At 57.5% G+C, this 18,062-nt stretch overlaps 1 protein-coding gene across 4 annotated transcripts in view; it reads right to left on the reverse strand.

Moving 5' to 3' along the window:
- Nucleotides 1-16,861, reverse strand: part of PLCG1 (phospholipase C gamma 1) — a 48,879-nt gene extending 32,018 nt beyond the window's left edge. For all 4 annotated transcript variants that reach the window (XM_040609055.1, XM_040609053.1, XM_040609054.1 and 1 more), the window contains exon 1: nucleotides 16,594-16,861. In XM_040609055.1, the coding sequence (XP_040464989.1) occupies nucleotides 16,594-16,795 (202 nt within the window). In that variant the 5' untranslated portion in view covers nucleotides 16,796-16,861. The remainder of the gene's footprint in view (nucleotides 1-16,593) is intronic.
- Between the last annotated feature and the right edge of the window lie 1,201 nt (nucleotides 16,862-18,062).

Raw genomic sequence — 18,062 nt, forward strand, 5'->3', positions numbered from 1 at the left:
AGCCAGCTGACACAGACTGATCCTACCCGGGGCAGCAGAAAAGCCTCCAGGCTACTTACTCTGGCAAAGAAAAAATAAAAAGTTGCTTTTATTTAACATTGTGGTTCCCACTGAGCACAACCCTGCGGTCATCCCCAGGCTTCCCGTCACTGGAAGGGGTGCTGGGCGGTCAGGCCCTCAGAGAAAGGCTGCCAAGGGAGAAAGAATTAAAAAAAACCCTGACAACTCGTGTGTGCATGTGGGCAAAAATCGGAGAAATCCATTACGCAACAGCATGGAGAATAAAGTAGCGCCATCTCCCTCTTAATACTTCAGCGGAAGCCCCCTGCAGTGGCCACTCAGCACTAGATACTGGGAGCTGCAGGAGCTCGGAGGAGGGTTGCAGCCCACCTTCTCCTGCCGGCATTCACCAGCTGCTTCATCCATCTGCAACCAACCTGCCCAGCCCGGGGCTGCTCCACACCGCTCAGCCCCTCACCTTTGCTGACTGCAACCCAACACCGCTCCGCAAAGAAAAAAACGACCAAAAATCCCCCATGATTTCAGGGGAACAGGCGAGTGAGTGCTAAGTGCTTTGCTGGACAGGGGCCAGAGCCTTCAGCACCTTGCAGTCTGCAGCCCCGTCGCCTGCCCACCGCTATTTATGGAGCCCCTTCTGCCTGCAAAACTCTGGCTGAGCCCTGGGTTTGTCCCTGCGTGGACCCATCCCTGCATCCACCGAGGTTTCCTGGAGGAATCGGGCACACGGTCACTACCTGAGCTTGAATTTGGAGGCTGGACCGCAAAATTTCAGGTGGCTGTTACAAAACGCACGTTGCACCCAGAATCAATGCAAAAAGTGGGGTCCTGCACTTAACATCATCCCCCCTACAAGAGACAAAGCAGTAACCCCAACCGATTAGGAACATATTTCAGAGGGAAAAGCGGTGCATCTCTCATTAATACAGGTTTTCAGAGTGAAAACAGCTCAACCTCTCGACCCCACAAGCTCTCCTTAATCGATGAAACTAAAGCAGGCAGTGTAATGGAGAATTAAACATCCCTGCACTGAGACAGCGATGAGGTTACCGCATCCTCCTGCTGCGCCTGACCTCAGCTGCCGCTCACCGGCTATCAGGTTTGCAGAGAACAATCCCATGCCATTAACAGATGGTTTATCCAGACAGGACAACAAGAAAGCAGCCGAGGCCTCTAATTTGACCTTACTACTTTTGCAGAGGGCAGGAGGCAGGGCTGAGACACATGGAGGCCAACACAAACACTGAACCAGCAGCGCCCTGTGTCCCAGTGAATCCCTCATCCTCTACGAGCTAAAAATGGCCAAGCTGCTCGTCTAGTGAGGCACCAAACCCCCTGTGAAAGGCTCTTTCACCCCCACTACTGTCCCAGGGAGGGACACAGCCACGCTGGTGCTCAGGGGCCTGTTGGGTCCCGTTGCTCTGGTTGCTGTAACACGCAGGCACTTCTGCCTCAGGAAAAGACGTGGGTAAAACAATTTTCCCCTGCAGACTCGGCTCAGTTGCGTCTCAGCAATTTGCTTCATCTCACCTGCTGTCTGCATCAGCAAACAGCAATTTTTGCTGCGAGGCACCGCACTTGGCTACGAAGCAACTGTCGCATTAGCTCTACCCAGCAGCAGCAACATCCACATACAGAGAGCACCCCGGGAGAGAAGATGCTGGGGGAAAAAAGATTGCTCAGTGGGCTGGAGATGGGACAGCAGCGAGCTCCCAGCTAGCCAGGGTGACCGTGACTAGCCTGGATCCCGGCTCAGATCCTGGCTCACCTCTCAGTGATCTCGGTCAATCAGCGTGGAGCAGGAGGATTTGGCAGAGAGCTGAAATGCCACCCTGGGAGCCAGCACCCCTGCCCCGGCAGCGCGCCCGGGCAGCCCACGCGGGGCACGCAGGGACGCGCCGGCTGCTCTGCGGGCACCCGTGTTTCCTGCCCGCACCTCCAGCTGCTGCTGCCTCCGCTGCGCCCCTGGGCCACGTGTCCTGTGGCTTCCGAGCTCCAGTTCCCCCCTCCCCCCCTCATCCCCCCCAAATCCTTATCAACTAGAGGAAACTAGAGGAGATGCGCAAGGAGATTAGGAGATGATATGCTGCTGCATCGCTCTGCGGCTTGGAGGATGTGAGGAACTGCCCTTCCCTCCTCCATCCCACGCACCCGTGTTCCGGGCTGGAGCAGGGAGGCACAGGTCCTGCCCAGACATCACCCGGCTCCTACAGGGCGCTGAGGACCTCTCCCCAGGCTGACCCACAGCCTGCTCCTCCACCAGCTTCACGCAGGTGCCCTTCAAGAGCTCACAAACACCCTCCCAACGCTACAAGCAGAGGCAGCTGTGGGCTGGCAGCTGCCTACCCTGTATCATCAGCACATCTCTCCCGCTTACTCTCAGCTGCAAGAAAATAAAGTAAAAAAAAACAACCCCAAAGCTGATCCCCAAGTGAGCGAAGCAGGATGCTGCTATCTCACAGCTCTGCCCACAGCCCAGCACAGACGGGGGACGTGCAGGCTGGCAGCTCACACTCAGCCTGCCCAGGGACAACTTCATGCTCAGACCCACTTGACCCGAGCCACCTCTCTGCCAGCGCTGCCACCCTGTCCATCACTGCCGCTTGGCCCCAGTGTAGCTGAGAGGGTGGTGCTGGACCCACCAGTACCTCTGGTGGGCTGCACAGTCTCGGGCAAAGCACTCCAGCTCCTCCAGCCTCAGCTGCACAGCCCCCTTTGTTGTACCCCTGGGGCTGTGGGGACGAGGAGATGTCACCGGGGGCGTGCACAGCCCACAGCACCTGCTATAAACACCACACCGGTACATCCATCCCAAAGCCAGACAAGAAACTGTAACAGCAAATAAAGCAATGAAGCAGAGGTGGGACACCAATCCTGAGTCACGGTCACTTGTTGCAGTCACGGCCCAAGCCCCTGAGGAAGGACCAGGAGGCTCCCCAGTCCCAAAATCCTTCCACACCCCACCAGCAGCCCTGTCTCTGGGCACCTGCAGCCAGCATCCCTCCAATGGGGAGAGGGAGGAAGAGAGGCCTGGGAGATGTCTCCTACCCAGTGTCAGCTAACGGCCAGCAGTTAATTAGCAGGGTTATTACTGGGGACAGCTCCACACACCCCCAGAGGGACAGGCTCTCTGCTCTCCCCACCTCAGGCTCTTTTGCTGCCAGCAGAGCCCTTGCGGGGGTGTTTGCAGGGCACACAGTGGGGCTTGCTGGATGCGAACAGCCCAGGCTCTCCTCCCTCAGCAGATGAACTTCTCGTATAGGGTGCTACGAGCATGGGGTGCCAGCTCCTACTGGCTCTCCCAGCCTCCCCCATGCTTTCTCCCATGTCACTGGAAAGGGAACATCCCTCGCGAGCTGGTCACTAGGGCTCCTTTCACAGTGCAGGGAGGGATGGGCACTTCGGTCCAGCACTACACAAGCGTACAAGGCAGGTGGGAGGAAACTTCTTAGGAGACGCATCTCTTCCATGGCTGCTGGAGAGAGCACCTCTGGCTCACACCTCACCTCTGGGGTGGCCAGCGGGGAACACCGCGGAACGAGTGAAGAACAGAGCGAGCCCACTTGGTATCTCCTTCCAGATACCCTCCCACCACCCACCGCTCTGCAGCTTGGGGTCTCCCTTGGAGGTTCTCTCATCTGCCTACAGCCGGGTGCAGGCACCCAGTTTTAGGACAGCTACTGTGAGGAGGGGCGAACCCCGAGCAACACGAATGGGCTGTGAAGTAGGAAAGCAGAGACGGGGTTCCCCGTTCAGAACTCACCCAGCTCAGTGCTGGACACCAGCAGCCCTGTCCCTCCAGCACAGCCCTGCAAGGACACTGGTGGGCAGCTCGAGGAGACGGGCAGCCAGATGGCAAACACCAGTGGAGGGCCCCAGCAATCTGGGATGCTTCGGGGCTTCCACCATGGAAATGTTGTGGAGGGTTTGTACCACGATTTCTGGACTCTACCAAATCCCAAGCTCGGCACCCAGGGCTGCTGGTCACATCCACCCACACACACAGCTGGCACCCACCAGAGCCATGGATTTGCTGCACCTTCACCACACAGGACTGGGAGCACGTTTCCACCCCAAACAACCACAGAGCTACTCCAGCTAAGGCAAAGCCCTGGTTCTGCTCATACAGACACTGCTCTGAAGAAGTTGGTGTCCCTTCCCCAGATGAAATAAGGGCAGCAGCAGCCAGCGAAGCTGCCCTTCAGTCATCAGCCTGGTCTGTTTGAGAGGCACAAACTGCCACTGACTCAAATGGAAAGGGGAAGCTCAGCATCAGTGCTTCTGGACAGTCTGTCTAGGGATGGCTCCACAAGCCACCCCCCAAAGGTGACTTTTTTTCCTTCGTGGCATTGAGGGTTCCATCCCCCTCAGCCCTGTCTGGGCAAGAAATGTAATGACCTTAGAGGAGCACAGTAAAACAGAGGGAGGATGGGGGAAGCTGAGGATCTGTGAGCACAGCTACAGCTCCTCCAGCCTGCCTCTCCCGCTCTCCCCCACTCCAGGGCAGACACGCAGCAGTAGGGAGATCTGAGCGGTACCACGGAGAGCAGGGACGGATCGATGGGGCACCCGACACAGCGCTGCATCTCGGCACAGAATGGGGAGACACTCAAAGAAGCTGCTCCCAGGGCAGGTGATCCCCATCAAAGGGCCCAGCAGGGAGCACTTCTGTGCAACATCTCTGCATCCCTCTCCGTGAGCTTACAGGGTCACTGACCTCCCCAGACTCTGTCAGCTAGAGGACTCCTACCCATGCCAGCACTGCCTGCGAGGGGAAAGGGATGGGAGCAAGCAGACTGACAAAAAACAAGCACAAAAGAAGGGCAGACACGGCTATCCAGCAGTTCCTGAGCGCACAAGGCAGTCAAAGGCACAGCTCACCAGCTCACAGCCAGGAGACTGGCAGGGCCAACGAGGAAGCCCTGGCAGAGGTGGATCTGGGGACCTGGGCGCCCAACAGCAGCAAGCTCTCCTTGGAGCTCTTTGGGATTTTTGCACTTAAAACAAAACAGCACAAAAAAGCACCTTCTTGACTCTTTCGTGTCTGGAGAGTGATGCCCCATCACAAAGCGAATGGAGACAAGAGTCCCCAGGACAGGGCACGAAGGCAGGGAGTGAAAACCAAAGGACAGAAAAGATCCGTCACGCTGGCAGCAAATGCCAGTGACGCTCAGATGCCATGACTCAAGTTTTCATCCATCCCACCAGACAATGTAATCAAGTTTCCGTGACAGTGATTTAGCAGCAAAGGCGACTGCTGGCCAGGACATTCAGCGGGCAGCAGGGAGATGGCTCGTTCCTGTCCCAGACAGGGCTCGAGCTCTCCAGTGTCAGGGTGAAGTTGGGAAGGGAAGAACAGGGTAAAGATCCCACCTGCTGCTGAGCCATTCGAGGTCACCACAGCAGCCTGACCTCTGCCCCCACCGTGCTCAACCCCAAAGCTGTTTTGAGACAGCAAGGACTGAGTATTTGCTGAAGCACAGATGTGAAATCCAGATGTGCACCCTCCCCTAGATCTTCCTGCGTGCCATTATCCGCAGCAGAGGCCCCAGGGAGCTGCATCGTCTCCACCAATAATGCAGGGAGTGGCTGGGACCTCCTCGTGTCACCTCCCCTCGGACTCTCCATGTGGGTCCCTTCCACTCACCACACCATGAACCAGAGAAAGAGGCAGCGTCACCAGCGCGGCTGCTGCTGAAATCAGACCTGATGAAATCAAACCTGCTCTGACCCAAAGCGGTTAACGATGGAAACAACGAACCTCCTCTTCACCAGTTTTGCTCTATCTGCAGCAGCCATGATGGGACCACTGCTGATGCTGGCTTCACCTCCCACTGCCAAGCAAGAGTATGGTTGGTAACCAGCCAACGGCACCTTCTTACAGCACCATCCAGCTAAAGATCTCCAGGCACTGAGCAGATACTACCTAAGCCACACACCTCCCTAGCAGGAGACATTATCTTCAGTTTACATGGGAAGAGCAGGAGCTCTTGGATATGGTCTTCACACCAGGACCCTCTACGGCTTGAGTTTGGCTTTTTCTTAATGATCTCACCTGGGATGTATTTGGTCCCCAGAACTGGAGACCTCCTGCATGCACACCGACCTGCTCCACAGTTCATACCAAACCCGATGTGTCAATGCTCCAAAATGTCATGCCCTCATCCCTCAGCCTTTTCATAACATGCCCCAGAGCCTGAGCTGCTGGGAAGGCACAGGGGCCAGCAGCAAGGACTCCAGCCAGCAGCAAGACCTTGAGAACAGGCTGACACAAAGCATTAAATGATATACGAGACACCAAGGAGGTGGGGGGGAGAAAGAAAAAAAAAAAAAGAAAAAATACTTTCTGCTGCTTTGCTGGGATGTAGAGCCCAGCTGTGTCCCAGCAGAGCCAGCTCCCCACTGCCCAGCAAGCCTGGGGAGCCCAGCACCACTCTGGGGCTGCTCTGGGACTCAGGACAACTTTTTGGTCCTCTGAAGTCAAGGAGGGCTGGGCGCTGGCAAGCTGTGAGCAGGACAAGGCTCCAAGGAGAGTGAGATACCCCAGGTACCCTGGGATCCTGGCCAGAGGAACCAGAGGATGGAGGAGCAATGCCTATGGGTTGGGTGCTGGCAGAAGCACCCGAGCACAGCAGCTCAGGCAGACGAGGCAGCAGGCTCTCTGCTTCTGCTCTGGTGCAGCCCAGCAGCACGAGAGCCTTGCCCTTCGCTCATGCCAAGAAGAACCATGCCAGGCAGTGCCTGAATGCTCAGCAAACAAACCGAGCCAGCCCTCAACCCACCCCTCCGCCAGCTGGAAAGCAGATTTATGGGGCGCAGATCTACAGGGCAGGGTGCCAAGGGGGTTAAAGTCCTCTTGGACTTCGTGTGCTCCCAACACTGCTGAGCGTGGTCCACAGCCACCCCCACCCGTTATCTGGCAGGGCTTACAGGCTGGGACTGCAGGTGTGGAAACATCCCCTAAAGAGGGTGAGGAGGAGGGATGAAGGACGCCCCGGCACACACAGGAGGGATGTCCTTTAACCACCACATCACCCGGCACTTCTGGGAGCAAGTAAACAGGAAAAAGACTTTCAAGCAGCTGCTCTACCCAGCGTCCCCGTGGGGCACAGCCTGCTGCGACAGCCTTCCCTGACATCCCCTCTCGGTGACACTCATTTCCAAGCCTGGCCGGTCTGGCCCTAGCGCGGATGGATGCTCAAATGGAGCAGGATGGGGCCCTGCACAGCACAAGCCCTGGAGGAAAGAAGCAAGGCACAGTGCGGAGCACATCAGGGGAGCTCCAGCCGAGATGGGGAGCAGCACACTGCAGCAGAGCAGCCACGGCATCACTGCGTGCTGCCCCCCACACCCACCCCTCCAGGTGCCACGATCCCCGCAGCACAGCGGGATGGACTGCAGCACGGCAACTGCACGTCTGGCTCCTGGGTGGTGGGTTTTGAAGCTAGGGGGAAAAGGCAACCACAGTCCCTGAGGACAATTCACCCCGCGGGTCACTCCCCCAAGGGCCACAGAAGCAACCACATCTGGGGGAAGGCAGGAGCAACCACATCTGGGGGAAGGCAGGAGCAACCACATCTGGGGGAAGGCAGCAGTCCCACGCACATCCCTGCATGGGCAAAGGCTGGGGGTGAGCAGAGAGGCTGAGCTGCAACCACCAGGCAGCACAGCTCCGGCCCTGATGATTTCATATGTCAAGGCAGGAAAGCAAAAAAAAAAACCAAAAGTCACATTCCAAGAAAAAGAAAATAAATGCGTTTGTAATGGGTTGGGGAGAAAAAACAACCCATAAGGCTCAGTCCTGCCCCTTATGCCGCATCTGTTAGCCATTTCATCCTCAAGGCCAGCAGACAAAGTCAGCTCAGCCCAGCATCCCGCTCATGGAAGCTCACATGCTGGACCACAACCTTCACCAGGACAATTTTAAAACAGCGATGCGGGTTTGCCTGTCGACAGCCAGGAGTGCATTGGGACACTATTAGCAGCACAAGAAGACACAACGGACTAAAACCTCAGGACCACAAATGTTTTCAAACAGAAGGTAGGAGCTGCAGAGGAGAGCAAGGGAGAGGTCCATTCCAGGTTCTGGAAGGCTTTCCATGGCTCTCCAGCTAGCCCAGTTCAGCACCCCCAGCTGCAGGCTGAGCTGAAGAGCCACCAGACCACACAGGCAGCAGAGACGGAGCTGAAAAGCTGTTTGAAAGTCACAGAGACTTTCAGAGTACGGGCTGTCAGTGTCGTAAAGATCTGCTGACTCCTCCAGATCTAGAGTTGCCACCTTCTGCTAGAGATACCAGCCCTTGGCTTTTGCATGCTCGGGGTGCTCCACAATCATGTGTCCTCCCACCATCTGATGTATCAAGGTGTTCGATATGTGACAGGGATATATCAAGAGTCAGTAAGGTGCCCAGAGCTGGGACAGGAGTGATGAGCCTGGCACAGCCGTCGCGCAGAGGCAGACAGCAATACCTGCAGCTCCAAGTGCCACGGGATCTTCAGAAAGGCAGACAATTCTTAGAAATAAGGAAATCTGAATTTGAATCGATGTCAAAAAGCACGTAAACCAGCTCTTTGTGCAACACAAAAATCCTCACAACTTGAAGATTAAAAACCTTTCGAAGGAAAACTTCCTCCAGCGCTGCAGAGTCCCTCTGGGAATGGCCGTTGGCACCGTGTCCCCTTCCCAAGGGCTCTCCCCGGCCTGGGTCCCTCCTGCCACTGCCCGATGTAACACCTCTGGTGGAGAAACCGCACTCGGTGGAACAGATAAGCAGGGACGTCAGAGCGGAGGAAAAGCCATGAGATCACCCACCCAACCCCGTGCACGGCAGGGTACAGTCACTGTGCGGAGGATGTTCTAAATATTAAACAGATCTCAAAACACGATAGTGGCAGGAGAGCACCAGCCGTAGCAAACACCACGACCAAGTGAGCCAACAAGCCTCACAGGTAGGTGTTTTCTGGGACAGCCAGCGGTTTCTGTGAGCATCCCTGGCTGTCAGATACCAAATCATTTTCTCCATACAGCTGCAGGTGTCTGTTGAACACACAAATCTTTTTTTCTTTTGTCCTCCTCTAGACGGCTATCCTCCCAGTTGCTCTATTTCAGCACCATCTCCTACCACCTGCTCTCCAAGCGTGTTTGACCAAGGGGAAGAAGGGAGGATGTGGGGATTCACTTTTCAAAATCATTGTAAGGACTTCAAAATTTAAGCCCCACTGATTTCTGATTTCTTCTGCCCTTAAACCTCAGAGCACACTAGAAAAGAAAAAGTCTCCTCCACTGACTTCAGACATTTCCTTTCATTCTATAACAAGGTTCAGCCAATGGTATAAACTCCAAGCTGCACGGGGTTCCTGCGATCGAAGCCCCACACCCCCTCACCACAAGCTGCAAGCTCTTCCTGCACTCCCCACACCCCCCATCGTGTGCTTCACACCAGCTCCTACTGTCCCCGCAGTTCAGGAATGGGGACACAGCACCGGGGGCTCGCTGCAGCCCCAGCCAGACCACCCACAGCACCATCACCTCTGGACCCAAACCACCAGCCCAGCTTTCGGCTGACTGGCCATTAAGCAGGGACTACTGCTGTTGGCCCCTTCATCTAAGGAACTGCAGCCCACCAAGGGGGTGGTCCTGCTGTGTTCCCACAGCCATGCGGGACCGGCCATCAGCGTGCTTGGTGGTGGGCTGATCTGGAAGAAGTCTCACAGCTCCTGCCAGCTGGTTCCATGGCCTGGATGAGATGCTCAGCACAAACCGTTTGCAACGCCGACCCCAGCAGGATCCCACTTTGGCAGAGAGAGAGGAGATGGACACACAGTCAAATGTGCTCTGCTTCCAGCAGCTCCCAAAGTTACCATCCATGGGCTGAGCTGCTGCAGCTGGTCAGGGCAGGACACAAGCAGAAGCTTGTGTGATGTAGCCAGAACTGTAAGGCAGTCCCAGCTGAACACTGTACTTTGAGAGCTCCTGCTCCATCCCAAGCATTGGCAAGCTTTACATCCCAGCCAGGCTGCCCACCTCAGTGGGAAGCGACCCAAGTGACACCACTGCAAGTGACAGAACGGTCCCAATGCTCTCTGGAGGGGAAGGTCCCAGCCAAAGAGCAATGCCCGAGTTCCCAGGATCACAAAAATTAAATGAAGGCTGCACCTCTGGGGCAACTCGGTGGTCAAGCCTGCTCTACCACATGCAACGCTTGGAGACAGGGACCTTAGCACTGCTCGCTTGGAGATGGGGACCTTAGCACTGCCTGGGGACAGGGACTTCAGCACCAACTCCTCCCAAGACCCCTGATGAGCCTGCAGGCAAGCCTCTTCTCCTCCATCTGCAATCTGCAAGATACGCAGAAGGTCACACGCCCGCTCATGCAGGGACAAGCGATGGGCATTGCTAACAGCCGGCACATCTTTGAGATGCTCAGCACATCTTTGGGATGCTCACGGTGCGCACCACTGTGATTAGATAACAGAGCTGAGCAAACGCTTAGCCGATACGGAGGACCACCCCCGCCACGTGGGCAGGGGAACTAAACCAAAGAGAAATCAAAAGATCGCAGTTGGGTTGGGCAACTGCAGCTCAGCTTGGAGACGGGGCACGTTAAAAGCCCTGTACAGAAAGAATCTCACGACAAAACTGCTGGCAGAGACGGGAGGTGACGGCACCGAGCACGCGAGGTGCTCCTCTGCAAAGCCAGATGTTCATATCCAGCTTACTCAGATGCTCCTCTCACCACACATGGTGTCCAGCCAACACGGCTGCCTGCAGGCAGGGAGAAAGCCAAGCCACATCGCTTCTGCCCTGAAAATCCTGGAGCGCTCAGGCCCTTGGCTAGGTGAGAAGTAATCAGTCTGACACTATGCAAAACCTCTCCAGCACGTTTTAATCATTGGGCTTAAAGCCCATAAGCCAATACCTTCCATGTGGCTGCCTGGCAAATGAAGGAACCAGATGGATGGGCAAGATGGGTGCAGGTGCCACGGTGGAGCAGGTCTCCCAGCTGGGTAACCTCCAGCTGCTCTCTGGGTCGCAGAGAAGCTTTTGAGATGCCAAGGGAAGGGGTAATTTGTGACGTATCCTACTACTGCATGAGGAGTGATCTTCTAACCTGTTCCTCCTGGAAGATGCTACTGAGAAGAGGAAGGAGATGACGAAGAGATGTAAAGCGAGGGAAAAAGGCTGTTTCGATTTGGAGGTGAAGGCAAAGCAGAGCTCGTTCGCTTCCCCCAGATTCACACAAATATCCTGATAAGCAGGAAGGGGACCGGTAACGACACAAAAAAAACACCTTTGCTCAAGAAACTCCCACAAGAGAGCTTCAGCAGGGGAAGATTTAACCATTATGACGGTCACAAGCCATGTTCTCACCTTCCCACACCAGCAATTCCTGCAGCCCCCAGCTCCCGGCACCTCGGGAGTGAGCTCCCCTGCCTGCCCCCGCAAGGGGCCGCATCCTGCACCGTGGGGCAGTGGTGCAGGGGGACCCGCCAGTGCAGGAGCCGTCCTGCACCCTGAGAGGATCAGACTCTGAAGTTTGTTTATCCTTGAAAGCTGTTTCTGGCTTGCTCGCTTCTCAAGAGCTCCAAGCCCCTCAGCTTATTCAGATAGCCTCAGAAAAATAAAATAAAATAACAAATACCCAAACAACTGTGCCTTGGTGGACTAATGAAAGGGGCAGGCAGTTGGAAAGGATGAGCCGAGTCCAAAATTATTATTTTACAGTTCCTGCCTTTTCTTTTACGCAGGCAACAGCTTTTCTCCACCTCCACAGGACCAAGCTCAATTCACTGAAAGCAAGAATGGAACCAGGGCTTTTCCAAGGTGTTTCCCCCCCCCTCTCTCTCCCCTATAAAACAAACATCTGCTACAAATTTTCAGCTCGGTCTCTGAGCAAACTCTCTGAATTTTCTGACGTGTTTCAAGGCAAACAGATCAATTAGAAGCTGGCCTATAACCCCCCAGCCTGTGAAGTTATGAATGCAAGACCCTTTTATATTAAAAAAAGAATTACGTAACACAGGAAGTATTAAAAAAAATGCATGAAAGACAACGGACTCCAGGGATTAGCTCTATTTTGCTTTGGGTGATTAACAAAAAGAATAGAAAATTATTAGAGTTCTTCCCATCATAACAGCCAGGCCCTCTGCAGAGTTGATTAGCAAGAAAGCAATGCACTGGTAATTAGAGCTGGCTGAAACCCCTTTGGATAAAAACAAATATTAACTGGGAAAAAACACTTTTTTTTTTTACTTTTTTTTTTTTTTTTTTCCCAGAAACCAGGATTGCATTTTGCACAGTTTCAGTTTTGAAGTAGTACAGGAGAAGGAGGTGGCCGCTTGTCAAAGCGAAAGGCTTTGCCCCCTCCTCCCCACTCCTCGGCTGATCCTGCTCGTGGAGGGCCAGGGCGCTCTGGAGCGAGCTGAAGAGCAGAACAAAGAGCAGGAGATGGGTCCTTTCCAACAGAAGAGGTTCTTCATCTGGGAGCCCAGCTGGCTGGAGCCCCCGCTCTGCCCGCTGCTGAGTCAGAGCCGCTCACGGAGGGGAGGAGCGGGGGGACACACGCTGACAATTCACACACAAGGTCACTCTTTATGCGACGCTCACAAAGCACTACACAAGGGTCGCAGAGCAAGGGGACGACGAAGAGGAGGGGCTGTCACACCAGCAAGGGTTCCCCCCTCCCCTCGGCACCAACATACCACGACCCCAGCACCTCCTGCTCACGGGTGGGAGGCAAGGCTGGGCATTTGGTGGCCAGCACGGCTGGCTGGTTGCCCGTACACCTGTGGCATGTATGGCGATGCCACCCAACTCACCCAGCAGCACCTGGTCCCCAGCCAGCATCCCTCCGGTTTGGTCCCACCACTGTTAAAGATGCTGTTCAACACTAAGGGCACCGTCCTTAGGTCCCGAAAGCTCCTTCCAGAGGCCAGCTGAGATCCCACTCACTTCAATAGGTAATTTGAAATAAAAGATGTCTCATCGCCTCCAAGCACAAGCGGCGTGGCCAGCGGAGCTGGCAGGCGCACACCCGTTCGGTCAGGGAGAAGCTGTCAGACCGACAGCACGCTGCTGGCACGGAGGATGGGGGCTTCCCTGGACTTCCCTCCAGGCACGCTCCCCTCCAGCGGCAGGGTGACCTGAAACCTGCTCCAGCTCTGCTCTCCATCAGCTCCAGGTCCGCACACACCAGAAAGCCAAGCACCACCAAATCGTGGCTTTTCATGAAGGCAAACGACCAGTTGCCTATTGCAAGCGCCCAGAGTTCAGAGGAGATCAGAAGTACCGACAGGCAAGCGCCCACGGACCCCGGGGAGGCAGCAGCTCCACAACACCACCCACAACCACATCGAAGCTCTGAAATGAGCAGCACCACACCAAGGAACAGTGACTGTGACTGCCCAGAAGCCCTCTCCTGCCAGCACATCGCAGCTTTAGCCCCATGCCTAAGGCCACCTGGAGCTGACCTCTGTCCCTCTGTCCCCTGGTGCACTGCTGCCACGCAGCAGGAGGCTCCCCGAGCCGCAGCCACGGGGGCTGTGCTCTTCCCAGCGGGGTCAGTAACAGAGCCAGGTCCCCCAGCACTGCCCACGCCTCCCTGGGCCAAGTACACATCTTGTTTCTGCAAAACCCACCAGGCGCAGAGAAAGGAGCACAGTTCCTCCGTGCTGGGGTGATCGTGGCGACAGACACCTCTCCAAGACATGGCCACCTACACAGACGTGCCCGAGTCCCAGACCTGTGTATGTGATATACTGTGGATACCCATCTGCTCTGAAATGGATGAAGCCCCAGGATCATTCCTACTGAGAGAACCAACTTGTGCCCAGGGGGTTCTGAAGCTCCTTGCTGGTCTCCATATCTCAAGAAACAGAAGAACATTCATTACCAACCCATGAACACAACAGTCGACCTGCAGACCCCCAGACATCATCCAGCAGAGATGCTGTTCCCTGTGAAGGAACACCTCACTCCCTGACAGCTGCTCTCCTCTGCTCATACTCACACTGCAAGTCAGGGCCAAACCAGCACCGCCACAAAAAGCAAACCCCAGCCTTCCTGACAGCCCCCACCTCCTGCTCCCCACACCAGCACGGCTTGTCTTCGTGGGGAGAACTGGGTCAGGCATTGCTCATGGTTAAAAATACCCTGCGCTAACAGCGATTATCTCGACTCTGTACCACTTCCCCCTCTGGTTCCCACTACGGCCATGTGAACGCTGTGCCAGTAAAGGCTGGTCATCAAGGGGAGAGGATGAGCCAGGAGGAGAATACATCAATGTATTTGCCATGTGAAGTGGAGCTGTCACACACCTGGGTTTTCCCAGGCATCCTTTTTCCGCCCAGAAAGCACATCCAGATAAAAATAGGGAAGTTGGCCAACAACCCAGTATTGCTGGCCGAGGGTCGCGTGGCTTTGCCTTGCCTGCCTAGATACTCAGTCACTATTTGTGTACACAAGCCACTATTTCCACCTGGAGCTCCCATGCCTCTGCCCAGGAAGCGTTAAAGCAAAGCTCTGCTTCTCAGCCCTGCCAAGGAAGAGGGGCGAGAGGATGGATGCTGCTCAGGGTGCTGGGTGACACCACAGGAGGGGACTGAGGACAGGGTGAGATGCTCAGGTGCAGAGAGGAGGCCATGGGGAAAGCATGTGGCGTCAGAGATGGGGCTGAAGACACGGCATCTCTTCAGGCTGATGTCCTCTCTTCCCAGCACGGCCCGTCCTGCCCCTCAGGCGGGATGCACGCGCAGCAGGAATGGCACGGGTGTTGGGAGGCGTGTGCCAGAGAACCACGCGCCCATGGCCACCAGCTGGCCAACTCGCCTGCAGCGGAGCCGAGAAGCCCCAAGTAATTTCCACTGTGACGCTTCAAGGAACATGAGGGAACTGGCTGTCCCCGGCTCCCTAACGCTTGCTTTTTTGCTAGAAACCTGTGGATTTTACTACATTTTTAACCTGTTCATCTCAGCCCCTGGGACACACTCTCTGCTTTTAGTGATCTGCTCTTGGCTGTCAGCACAGCACAGGACATCATCATCACCATCGTTACCACCGCAGTTTTGGTACAGGAGTTAGAAGTTCTCTAAATTTCCTTGAAGTCAAGGTCCCAGCCTCGCAAGGCCGGCAGCACGTGCTTAGGTCTGCCCACAGGAACGATGACCCGTGTAAACATCAACGGGGGCCTCTGTCCCACCGTGGGCCATGGACCCACGTGGTCTGTAGATGCTGCCAGAGAACGGTGCCTCACCGGCAGAACAAGCAGGTGCTTTGCCTTGGTTTACAAACAACTTAAACCCAGGGTCAATGGAGCACTGTACTCTCCTCCCTCTCCCGGTGCCTCAACACACCTGGAGGCCACCCTGAGAAGGGGTGGGGGAGCTCCACGTCCCAGTGATGGTAACGGAGCCCGAGGCTCCTTCCAGATCTGCCCAAGACGCTGCTGGGCAGAAGCTGGAGGACTCCAAGGACCTTAAGGCAAACCAAAGCCCAAATTAGAAGCACCAGCATTTTGTGGTTCTGCCACAGAGACGTGACCATCATCTCCACCTCCTTCCTTCACCTGAGCCCCCGGCAATACTAACAGCATCCAACTTTTCCGCCTTGGGCCAGCGGGACTCGTCAGGAGATGACAAACCCTCCACAGCCTCACTGCGCCCAGTCGCATCCCTCAGCGGTGGGGAAGGCCAGCGTCAGGACCTGAATCACATTGCCTTCGTGCGTGTCCCCTCTTCCTCGCCTCCAGCATCGCAACAGAGACACCGTCCTCACGCGTGGGAGTGGGAAAGGTAATTTAAGAGAAACAGCAGTGACCTGGGAAACCAACACCGAGGTGAAAAGTTTCCCAGCGCGGGGCCCCCTGCTCTCTCCCCCTTCCCACCCGTGGTGAGGGTGGTTTTACGCTCAAAGTTCTTACACATCTTTTCCCCTGCCCTCCTCATGCTCCAGCTCCACATCACACGCGGGAAACCGAAGGCAGGAGCCGCGCTGACCCTCCGCCATCACCGCGGAAAGGGCAGGAGAGGAGGGAGCTGCATCACCATATTTTAGGTTGTTTTTTCTGCCTTTTGCCCTTTCCGTTTCACCTCATCTGTTGTGCCGAGACGCAACCCCAAAAGGGCTCACACTACTCCTGCCTCCTGCCGAGGCTCCTTACGGCTTTTCGGTGCTGCGGCCCAAGGTACCGCCCGGGAAGGGGCGCCGGCTCGTCCCGGTAAAGTTGGGTGCCGGGGAGGGATGCGCACAGCGGGGGGCCATGGCGGTACCCGGCCCGCGCATCCCTGCATCCCCCGCTCACCCACCGCGCAGGGAACCCGGACCCCACCTCCGCCATCCCGAGCTGCTGCGCGGGGAGATGCCGGTCGCAGGGAGGTCGGGATTTTTTTTTTTAATTTTTATTTTTTTTTCCCCTTCTTCCTCCTCCCCACCGAGCCTCACGCCGCTTTCCCAGCCGGCGAACGGCGGCTCCCCGGGACGGCTCCGACCGGGGCCGCCCCGCACCCATCGCCCCGAGGGACCCGGAGCCCTTTTCCCCCCGTTCCCGGCCGGGTTTCACGGTGCCCCCCCGCACTCACCGGCTCCCTCGATCTTCTCAGAGCCGCGGCTCCAGGTGACCTGCCGCGTCTCCAGCTTCACCTGGAAAGTTTTCCGCTCGGGTCGCTGCGACTTTTTGGAGTAAAAGAGAGTCATGACGGTGCCCACCTCCAGGCTGCGGCAGAGGTGGGCTGCCTCCGCCTCGCTGGGCGCCCCGGGGCCGCTGCCCGGCCCGGCCGCCATCAGCGCCGCGAACAAAGGGGAGCGGGAGCGCCCGGAGCGCCGCCGCCGCTCAGCGCCGCCCGCCGCGCCCCATCCCGCCCGCCGGCCCGGGGAGGGGGGGCGGGGGAGGAGCGAGGAAGGGGGCGGGGCGTGGGCAGGGACACCCCGCCCCCCGCCCGGGCACCGCCCCCCGCGCTCAGCCGCCCGTGGGGGGCCAGCGCGCCCCCGCCGCAGGGTGGGGGGGGAGCGGGGGGAAGGGGCAGCGCCGGGGGGCTGCGGGAGGCCCTGGCGTGGGGGGCCCGGAGCTGCGCGCCCCGCAGCACGCCGGCGGCACGGGGGGTCCCCTGCACCCCACACCGTAAACCGGGGGCACTAGGGGTCCCCTGCATCCCACAGCACGCACCTGGGGTACCAGGGGTCCCCTGCGCCCCAGAAGCGTGGCACACGTAGGGCCACAATGTGCCACACACCCCGCAGCCCCACCACAGGGCCCTGGCACCCCACAGGAGCGTCTACACAGGGCCCTGGGTGTGCAACACGTGCCACGGGGTGCTGCATCCCCCAGGCCATCACCCCCGAGCGCAGCCACCGGGCCGAGGGGCTCAGCCCCCCGAGCCCCCAGCACGGCCCCACCACCCCTCGCGCCTGCCGTGGGGCTGTGCGGGCGCACGCAGGGACACGGGTGAGCTGGGCATGGGCCAGGCCAGGCTGGCAGCTGCCCCCCCCCCCCCCCCCCCCCCCCCGCCCTCCCAGGGACACCCCCAGCCCTGCTGCGCTGGGACAGGCCAGGCGGGGTGGCTTTCCTGGGGACAGTCCCCTCCCTGGCTGCCGCTGGCTCTTTGCTGGAGCCAGGCCCATGGCTGCCACAGCTTCCTCCCAGTCACCACGCCGGACCTGTGCCAGCAAGGAAAGCGGGACTGGGCTTGCAGGTGGCCGGCGGCACCCCATCCCCAGGGGGGTTCAGGGGGCAGGGGTCCCGGGAGGCTCTCCAACCCCGCTCCAGCCCACCAATCAGACAGAAGTGGGGGATAAGTCGTTGAACTGGGCTGAACTGGGAAGCATTTCAGGGCGGTTTGCTCCATCCACATGGTCAAAGCCTGCTATTTCCCATTCGTTCCGTGCTGCTGGCCTTCCCGAGCCCTCCTCCCCGCCGGGGCACCCCAGGGTGGGCTGTGGGCTCAGGCTGCCCCGGCTCTGGTGCAGCGGTGGGTGAATCGCCCACCCTGGCTGGTGGTGCTGGGCTGCCCGAGGGCGAGCCCAGCGAAAGGAGGAGGCTGGAGGGGATGTA

The sequence above is a fragment of the Falco naumanni genome, chromosome 10 (genome assembly GCF_017639655.2).
Source record: "Falco naumanni isolate bFalNau1 chromosome 10, bFalNau1.pat, whole genome shotgun sequence".
In the NCBI taxonomy this organism is placed as follows: Eukaryota; Metazoa; Chordata; class Aves; order Falconiformes; family Falconidae; genus Falco; species Falco naumanni.